The sequence below is a fragment of the Parambassis ranga genome, chromosome 9 (assembly GCF_900634625.1).
Source record: "Parambassis ranga chromosome 9, fParRan2.1, whole genome shotgun sequence".
In the NCBI taxonomy this organism is placed as follows: domain Eukaryota; kingdom Metazoa; phylum Chordata; class Actinopteri; family Ambassidae; genus Parambassis; species Parambassis ranga.
In genome coordinates this window covers 18086280-18096341 of record NC_041030.1, presented here as the reverse complement: position 1 = coordinate 18096341, position 10062 = coordinate 18086280, and the positions used below count along the sequence as shown (strand labels likewise).

General features: G+C 44.0%; 2 protein-coding genes across 2 annotated transcripts; both read left to right on the top strand.

The window, feature by feature from the left end:
* Positions 1-1191: 1191 nt before the first annotated feature.
* kiss1rb (KISS1 receptor b) lies at positions 1192-2994 on the top strand. Its single transcript, XM_028414071.1, has 6 exons — positions 1192-1411; positions 1771-1895; positions 2008-2143; positions 2225-2463; positions 2531-2683; positions 2758-2994. Exons 1-6 carry the CDS (start codon positions 1192-1194, stop codon positions 2992-2994), a joined length of 1110 nt encoding a protein of 369 aa, XP_028269872.1.
* Positions 2995-3928: 934 nt separating this feature from the next.
* On the top strand, positions 3929-8086 carry psat1 (phosphoserine aminotransferase 1). The gene is made up of 9 exons (XM_028414630.1): positions 3929-4275; positions 4831-4891; positions 5089-5158; positions 5648-5853; positions 6253-6425; positions 6506-6675; positions 6944-7072; positions 7453-7590; positions 7709-8086. The coding sequence occupies exons 1-9, from the start codon at positions 4219-4221 to the stop codon at positions 7809-7811; spliced, it is 1107 nt and encodes a 368-aa protein (XP_028270431.1). The 5' UTR covers positions 3929-4218; the 3' UTR covers positions 7812-8086.
* The last annotated feature ends 1976 nt before the right edge of the window (positions 8087-10062 follow it).

Genomic DNA, 10062 nt, shown 5'->3' with positions numbered 1-10062 from the left:
ATCCTGGGTGTGCATGCTTGACCCAAACAGCAACGTGAACTACGGCGGATGCTGCCGAGGCAGTTTTCTTAAAACTGGTCAATGGGACATTAAAGTAGCTCCTTTTGTTCTAGATTTATTGAGTGTTTCACCGACTTAAAACCTGATTAAGGTCCAACTAGTGTTCTTCTAGGACTGGGCAGACCTCCAGAGGAAGCTGTTCTTAGATGCTTCATAGAAATCTGGAGTCAAATGTCACAAAACCACCAATCAGAATCCAAAATCCAACTGAAGCCAGCAAGAGTAGTTTGTGTTTTTTAAATGTGCTTATAAAGAAAGTTCCTTTTCTCCCATCACCCGTCAATTTTCTTCCACCTATCTGGGCTCAGGTCGCAGGTGCAGCAGCTTCTTCTTTTACAGAAATATGTTTAGAAATATTATTCACATCCTGTTTGCTTTTGTTTTGTTTTGTGTGTAGATTTTAAATTTGTACAAACATGATATGTTCACTCAAACACTGTTTTCATAAAACTGGCTTCATCACTTGCTCTTTGTCAGCCCAGGTCGCAGAAGATGTGATGACAGCTTTATAAACTCTGTGTTTGTGCAGGAGGAAGGAGATCAGGGTGTACTGTCACCATGACCCACAGCTGCCTCCACAATGGCTTCATGTTTGTTTTGATCCGACCAACGAGTGCATCACCTGTAACTGCAAAGTGCTCGTAAAATACATCCACCACTGTGAACCGCAAACAGATGATAGAAAAATTTGGAGTGTCGTTCTGACAACCACTTCCTCACATTAGCATGACGAAGGCGACTTTATTATATCCAGCTGTAGCCGTTTTACAGACACAGGCAGTCCTGTGTAATTACAGGGAATGATAGAGATTTTTCTTAAAGCTTTCAGCCTCTCTCTCTCTCATACACAGAAAGCCAAACGTTTCTGACCTCACAACACACGCTCCTCTACCCCCACCCCTCCACTTCTCCTGGTCTATAACAGTGCTTTCATCTCAGACCTGCTGAGAGCTGAACAAGCAGCTGCCAAACACAGGACTAAAACCACACTTTACAGCGAGGACAGAGGCACGAGACAGGTGAGAATAACAGAATAAAGCTCATTTAGCTTTGTCTAATCAATAGATTATATTAAAATGTACAGGGACTTATATGTTCTGTATGTGTCACACCTGCTTTAATTAAAAAAAGATGATGGATGAATCAGCAGCTAATCAGGGTCAAGATTGTGGATCTTTGTGCAACCAGTCTGCAGCCCTGGAGGGCCAGGGGCCACCGGTGCTGATCGACGCCTGGCTGGTCCCCACCTTCTTCGGCCTCATCATGCTGGTCGGTCTGGTGGGGAACTCGCTGGTCATCCATGTGGTCACTAAACACCAGCAGATGAAGACCGTCACCAACTTTTACATCGGTAACAGCTGTTGTTTTTGTGTGTGTCTCTTTCATGTTTGGTTTGCTTTTTTGATTTTGAAAAAATACTTTAATAATCAGGGAAATTGCTTAAGGCACCACACACCAGTGAGCGTACAATGAGGGTAAAGTGCCTTGCCAAAGGACACACAACAATGACTAGGGAGGAGTTGGGATTGAACCACCAACCTTCCATTTATTGGACAACCCTGCTTTATCACTGAGCCACTGTTGCCCCCAACAACAACATGACTCCCTCTTTTAATATCCAACCTGCAGCCACAGGTCTTTAGATCAGGTTGTGTCACTGAATGCCCCTCATGTTTGACATGTCTGTGTCTATGAATGTTGTGTTCTCAGTGAACCTGGCTACAACAGACATCTTGTTTCTGGTCTGCTGTGTGCCCTTCACCGCCACACTGTACCCACTGCCCAGCTGGATCTTTGGAGAGTTCATGTGCCGTCTGGTGAACTACCTACAGCAAGTGAGGCATTTTATTATGGACATCTTTATACATTTATTTAGTAAATACCACAATACTCTCCTAACAGTATGAAGTGGCACTCAGAAACACACCTATCTTGTGTGCCTTTCAGGTGACCGCACAGGCAACATGCATCACTCTGTCAGCTATGAGCGTGGACCGCTGCTACGTGACCGTCTATCCCCTGCAGTCACTGCGACACCGCACGCCTCGCTTGGCTCTGGCCATCTCTGTGTCCATCTGGATCGGTAAACACACACTCACATCCAGTCACTCTGCATGCAGCCGTCAGCTGTAGGAGCCTCACACCTCCCCTCGGTCCCCTCCAGGCTCCTTGCTTCTCTCCATCCCTGTGGCCATGTACCAGCGTCTGGAGGCAGGATACTGGTTTGGCCCTCAGACGTACTGCAGCGAGGTTTTCCCTTCTCCCCACCTCCAGAGAGCCTTCATCATCTACAGCTTCCTGGCTGTCTACCTGCTGCCCCTGTTCACCATCACTGCCTGCTACGCCTTCATGCTCAAACGCATGGGCCAGCCCAGCGTCAATCCCATCGACAGCAGCTACCAGGTGAGAAATTCACTGTGCAAAGTGCACGTTTTGAATCCACTGAGTACTGATCTGATCGTCTCTCCAGATCCAGGCTCAGGCTGAGCGAGCGTCAGCAGTGCGGGCACGAGTCTCTCGCATGGTGGTGGTGATGGTGGCCCTGTTCCTCATCTGCTGGGGGCCCATCCAGATCTGCATCTTGCTGCAAGCTTTTGGCCTTCGTGGTTACATTTTGTACAAGGTGACTCAGTCTCAGTGATATATAGCTGATGAAATGAGCTTGTAAGTCATCTAACTGTCATTTTGCATCCACAGCTGAAGATCTGGGGTCACTGCATGTCTTACTCCAACTCTTCTGTCAACCCGCTCGTTTACGCTTTCATGGGGAACAACTTCAGAAAGGCCTTCAAGCACGCCTTCCCCGCCGGTTTTCTGTGGCGCACCAGAGGCAGAGTCAGGGTGGGAAACATCGACACAGAGGAGGGCGGAATGATGGATCGCCAGGGACCCAAAGGAGATGCAGAGATGCACTTTCTATCAACTGGCTCCTAAAGGGCACGCTGGGCACTCTGACACTGTGTACTCATTCTTTATTTATAGCTTGTCCTGGAGATGAGAGCAGCCCGCTCACTGTGTTATAAAATCGAACACACAAAAATGGTCTGAAGATAGATCACCCTGGCACAATATACACACACACAACACACACACAGAGGGGCAACTCCTGCTGCGATCTCCTAACAAGGACAAACCAGTCAGGTGCCTCTTGTGACCTTCACGTGCTCCAGAAATACAATTATCTTGTTACATTTTTCTGGGAGGACTGTTGCCATTAATTGGACCGTTTAAGTCTCCTGGCTGGTAAAGGACATCAACTGCAAATGCGGACCTTCTATAAACAGCAGCATCATTGAATATAATTATTTACAGTGATTTTCCACACTTATTTCTTTTGTGTAATCCCTCTGCAGTGTGGTAGATTAAGATATTCTAATCTAGTTTCTGCTTACCTGCATATATCCTATGCATGAGGGAGAGATGCTTCAAAAATGCTTCATCATGTTTTTCTGACATGTATTTGATGCTGTGTGTGCAATAGGAGGCGGTGTTACATCTGCACAAATTAAGAGTTAGATGAAAACAAACAAGTTTTCATTTCATGCATAGCCTATTCCAGCAGCACTGATTTATAGGTGATTGATTACCATTTGATCAATTTGACTGTAGATTTATTTAAATCAATAGTTTAGAAATCATCCATCCAAGAAATGCTGATTAATTATTAATCATGACGTTACAAAATACAAAAGTCAAAGTTCTTTTATTATTTTTCTTTTTGAGACGAGTCTGTCTAGTCGATATTAACCAATCAGAGCTGTTTACTCAGCAGACACGTGACACTGGACAATGGGGTGGTTGGCTGAGAGCGTTGTGTGCTGGTGCTGTGTTTTTTGTGAAATGTTCCACGGAGTGCACACTGTAGCTGTTTGTATGTTTGAAATTTTAATTTAAGACTGAATAAAAGAATAATTTAAGACTGAATAACGGTGAATGTATCTGTAGTCAGTCCATAAAGTATTTAGTTTACCACTGAAAAACGACTTCGAGCTGATTTTGTAAGTAGAAGTTTCCGGTTTACGAGGAACATCGAACGCATCAAATCAGACACTGATAATTGGCATCCACGCCGACGAGTGCAGGAGGAGAGCAGGAGCTCAGCCGAGGCAGAGAGAGACAATCAGCCACACAACACCCAGAAACAAGTCATCTTACATCATGGAGCAGAAACAAACCATCAACTTCGGCGCCGGACCTGCAAAACTCCCACAATCTGTAAGTGTGGATCTCCATTTTTTTACGTGTATTTGTTTTTTGGCACTGTTTGTGTAGATGCGCGCCAGGTTTTCGGTCGCGTTTCTGTTTTCTTGAAAGTCACGATCAATACTCAAATGTCAGCAGTCCCACACTCACAGCGGACTTCCTTTCATAAGTTGAAATGGACCAGCAGTTCCAGTTGTCGGTTTGTCATTTATCTGCGGCTGAAAACACACAGTTGTGTTGCGTCAGCCTCATTCATTCATGTGGAAGCAGTGGAAGCAGCAGCAGCAGCAGCAGATAAAGCCTCTAGGTGGCAGAAAAAAACAGCTTGAAGAATAAATCACTGCTCTAACATCACTAAATGTTCCCACTAACTCCAAACTGTCAAGTGCTACTTTTTCTTCTTCCTTCTTGAAATACAGGCTAACTACATGCTTTGTTGACTCACTGTCCCCTCTTTTGGTAGAAAGTGGTATTGCAGGATGGTGCAATCCAGCTAGTACCTAGTACTCTGAGATTTGTAGCATTTTAGTCATTTTAAACTGTTTTTTTTTATGTGACGTATTGCAGGTGCTGCTTCAAGCACAGAAGGAGCTCCTTAACTACAGCGGGCTCGGTATCAGTGTTCTCGGTAAGTAGACCTACAGATATTTGTCTCGTCTTCTGGTGTGGACACAGTTGTGGGTGTTTTTGTCATAAAATAATGTACATTTATAATGTTTGATTGATCTAGAGCATGATTAAGAAAGTTGCTGAAAGAACAGATTCATAGTATACAATAATTCACTGAGTAAAAGTGAGGCTAAATTCTGATGTTTGTGTCTTTAGAGATGAGTCACCGATCATCAGACTTCTCTAAGATCCTCAACAAGACAGAGAGTCTCCTGCGAGAGTTGCTGTAAGTGTTTTTACCATCACTGCTGCACCACGTTTTAGGGGTTAATGCTAAAATCACAAACTGTTGTATTAATGTGGTAAAAATACACAAACTGGTGTGTCTTTATAAATGTTTCCAAAGTGTGTTAAATAACCTAATTTGTGTCTACACTCTTTGTCACACTCTGTGTTGTGGTGGTGTTGATGCCAACTGCTACAACGAGTGGTTGTGTTTTCTCTCTCTCTCTCTCTTATTCACCCTCCCTCTCTCTCCCTCGCTCTTTCTCTGAGTTAAAGATACAGAGCCACCTAGTGGCGAAGGTTTAAATTGCAACAAACCCAATAAACACTCCTCTAAGACTAGTAGAGAACTTAAATTGGTGTTCAGGTGCCATTAGCTATAGAGAAGACTGTTTTTCCACTTTGTGGGGTTTAGTTTGTCCCTTATGGGCTCCTGTAGAGATGGTGGTGCTTAGTGATATTAACACACACGTGATGTTTGTCTCCACAGAAACATCCCAGACAACTATAAGGTGATGTTTCTGCAGGGCGGCGGATCCGGACAGTTCAGCGGGGTTCCCCTCAACCTGATTGGCCTGAAAGAGGACAGGTGTGCCGATTACCTGGTGACCGGCACGTGGTCGGCGAAGGCTGCGAAAGAAGCAGAAAAATACGGCAAAGTCAACATTGTCCATCCAAAGCTGGACAGCTACACGAGTGAGTGTGTGATGACCGATGGATAATTCTTTGCTTTGTCTTTAGTCGGTCGTTGTCATTCATGCTGCGTTTGGATAGCCATACCCCCCCCCCTCGCAGAATCTGGCACTGTGTCCAGGCTGTTACGTAAACAGACAATAGAACCGATGACCGGTGTAGGACTCTGGTATGCAGGCAGTGTTTTCCACATGGTTGTGTCTGAATGTTTTCAGTACGGCTTTTCTTTATCCTGATATCTTTCGGCCATTTTTTTTCTTGTAACGCCTATATCCTTAGTTTTGACAAGTTTTTACAAACCTGCAAATCATCAAAGGCAAATCATACAGGAAACACTGCTGTTTCAGCATCATTGTTGTATCTGATTACTGTTTTCCAACACTTGGGTTCTGTCCTCTCCAGAAATCCCCGACCCCAGCAGCTGGACCCTGAACCCCTCCGCCTCCTATGTGTACTACTGCTGCAACGAGACGGTCCACGGTGTGGAATACAACTTCACACCCGAAACAAACGGGGTGGTTCTCGTCAGCGACATGTCCTCTAACTTCCTGTCCCGGCCTGTGGATGTGTCTAAGGTAAGGAGCGAAGACAAGCTTACTAGCTTATTAGCACGCTAAGATCACTTTGCTTAACTGTGCCGTCTTGGATTGTGTAGTTTGGTCTCATATTCGCCGGCGCTCAGAAGAACGTGGGCTGTGCCGGGGTGACGGTGGTTATTGTGCGAGAGGACTTGTTGGGCCACGCTCTGAAAGAGTGTCCCATCGTCCTGGACTACAAGGTGCAGGCTGAGATGAACTCGCTCTACAACACGCCACCATGTTTCAGGTACGCACTGACCTGTGTGAAACAACACAACAAACTTTGTACTGATTTCTGTCTGCCTACATGTCACCAGGCAAGTTTTAAAGGAACAGTTCAACATATTGGCTTGGATGAGGCAGTAGCTGATTAGCTTAGCATTATTTGTTCTGCACTCTTACACATCAAGTTTACAGTAAATTATACACTGTAAAACATGTGTTTGTGTGTCTTGAGTTTCACTGTAACCTTTTTCGGCTGTGTGTGATGGTTGTTAATCCCGTTTCATCATCAGCATCTACGTCATGGGTCTGGTTCTGGAGTGGATTAAAAATAATGGCGGCAGCGCTGCCATGGAGACGCTCAACAAGCAGAAGTCCTCCATGATTTATGACATCATCAGTGCCTCCAATGGTTTCTACGTGTAAGTAGTTCTTTTATTTGCTTAAAAAAAAAAAAAAAAAAATAAAGTCTCCGCCGTGTCACCGTGAAATCTGTAAGATCCTGATGATGATTCAGGTTGATAAATGATGCTTTTTATATATTTAATAAGAAAACCCTTCAACATCCAAAGTGTAAACGACTCTGAAATGGTCGCTTTAATCAATATAAAAGTAGCAAAAGACAAACAACTAAAATTTAGCATTTGTCAATAAGTGTGTATTATTATTATTCACATTTAATGCACAATTAATGACAAATGCTACTTGATCACACTAAAGGTGATTTATACCAAATCGCCAGCATTCACAGAACTTCCTCCTATTATTTTATTTTATTGTATGACTTGGAACCGGCTTTCAGGTGTCCCGTAGACACGGCTTGTCGAAGCCGCATGAACGTACCATTTCGTGTGGGGAAGAAAGAAGGAGATGAAGCCCTGGAAAAGGAGTTTCTGGATGGTGCAGCCAAACGCGGGATGATATCATTGAAGGGGCACAGGTTAGTTTGCATCAATCCATCACTGATGAATGTCATGGTTGGTAAAGAGCACAGAGGCGCCCTTTTGTTAGTGGAATTTGTACACCTAAAGCTAATGACTGTTTACCTCCCCCTGCAGGTCAGTCGGAGGAATCCGTGCATCTCTGTACAACGCTGTGACGCTGGAGGACACTCAGGCCCTGGCAACCTACATGAAAGAGTTCCTCAAAGAGCACCAATAAATGTAGAGTCGCACAGCGGCCTTTAGTACTGTTTTTAAAACTTCTGGTTTGCCTGTAGATGAGCTGTCAGATGTGGAAGGTGCCTCTCGAGGCTCCGGTTTTGTTATTAATCCTCCTGCTGTTCCTGTTAAACCACTGCCGTTGCCTTTAATGCCTTAATGACGCGCCTTTCGTAGATATGTTGACTAACAGTGCTGTGATGTACATAAACTATTTTAGGTGTTTCTTGTTGAAATCATATTGACATTCCAGTAAATCTAACTTGGCAATACTCACCTTTTGCAGTGTCATTTTTGCTGTACAATGAACTGGCTGTGAGGGTCTCACCTGGCTGCAAGCCTGCATCTGATGCAACAGACCTACAACTTTAATCTGCAGAGCTCACTTATAACAATATATTTTCAGCCTGTTTATTATTAACATGCAACTCACAATCAGCGGTAAAACTTTTTTTTTCTGTCTGTGAGGTTAAGCAGTCACCTCCCACTGCCCGCTGACAGCAGAAACAGCTCAGTATGTAGGAGTGTGCAAGGCTGCATAACATCAGCGGGGCGGCAGGATGGCCTCATGGTGGGAGAGACTGCCCTCCATCTGGATGTCCACCAGGCAGTTCCCCAGTTCACTGCTGCATGCGCCTCCCCCCCCGAGGCTGTTCATCAGCACTGCAGTGGGTTTGACCTTTGACCTCCTCTGAGGAGACGCAACCGAGGCAGGAGGTGGGAAAATGAGTTTTATTACAGTGATTAGTGACGTGGCCGCAGCATACCCTGCTGAAGCACAGCTTTTTATACAGCATGTGAGTGTGTGCTGTGGGTTTGTTGTGTTTTCCTGTCTTCCTAGTTGTCAACAGCTCCCCCTCAGCTCCAGTTTGTCAATCACTAGTTTTCCCAGATATGTAGAGCCTTTAGCACGGTGCTACTTCTGCCACATGACCACTAGGTGGAGGTGTTCATCAAGAAACCTGCTTTTGTCAAACCTTCAGCAGGAACAAACGAGTATGTCTCCTTTCACGGTGATGTCGGGTGCTGCCCATCCCATTTAATCAGCCTTTCCTGACATTATATTTTGATGAAATCACATTGTGAAAAGCGGTGACACTGCAGAGTAAATAATATATAATAAAATGACACAGAATGACTGGTAATTATTGCTAATTACACACTTCAGAAAAGGAGAGGAGGCTTGTATTATTCTTGCCTCTCATGCCTGCTCACACACATATTCATTTTTCACACACACTTGCACACAGATCGGTGTGGTTTCCTCTGATAAGGTCAACGCAACACCTCAGGCAGAGAGTTCTCTACCGAGGAAAGAAATACAATCCTCTGCTTAGTTCGTAGTATGTTAGAAAAATGGCTGAAGATGGACACTTTAGGTGAAAAGCAGGAGGATGCCTCTCCAGCTGAGTGTCATCTGACATGTAGACCTGTGTAAAAATGGTTATTAGTGCGAGGTGAAGGCATAATGTTATTATTCATGCTGCTCCTCTGTTAGTACATGAATGGTTGTATGGGTGGAATAAATGGCAGTTAGACAGGTAGCCTTTCAATAGATGTCCAGATGTAGGATGTGAGTTGTGCAGCATGTTTCTCCTGCTGTTTCAACGCCTGGGAGGCTGAATACAGTGCAATTTCACATATTTATTAATTTTTTTCTGTTTTCTTCACATAGTAAAAACCTGATTTATACATTAAAGCTATATAGGACGTTATTATGAAGGCTTTCTCACTAAAACCACACTTGAAAGGTGCCGCCTGTGCAGTCCGAGTCCAGCTGGTGACCACAGGAAAAAACAACAAAAAAAGCAACTTTCCATTTTCTTACTTTCATTTTGAAATGTAATGAAACACAAGGCAAAGTTGATCCAGGAGTTATTATTTTATATAACATCCCAGATGATTCTTTCCAAAAAGTAATTTTGGCTGTTAGCAAATATCAATACCAAAAGCAGGGGAGAAAGTCTGTATAACCGCTGTTGACTGTGGCTCTCCAGGGTCGCAGATGTTGGACCTGCTTCAGAGGTGTGTTGTGTTTGTGTGCTGGTATAAAAAAGAAAAAAAAAAGAAAAAAGGAAAATGTTCTACCTCAGTAAGGTATTGCTTTAAAGCCAGAACAGTCTTATAATTACATTTTCTTTGCATTAACATTGAAGCTTTTAAAGCGCTCATGCTTGTGTTCAGTCTTTCAGTTAATTTGTCTCTTTTGGCTTTTGTAGCATCCTTAACATCTGAGATTCTTTTATCTTTGT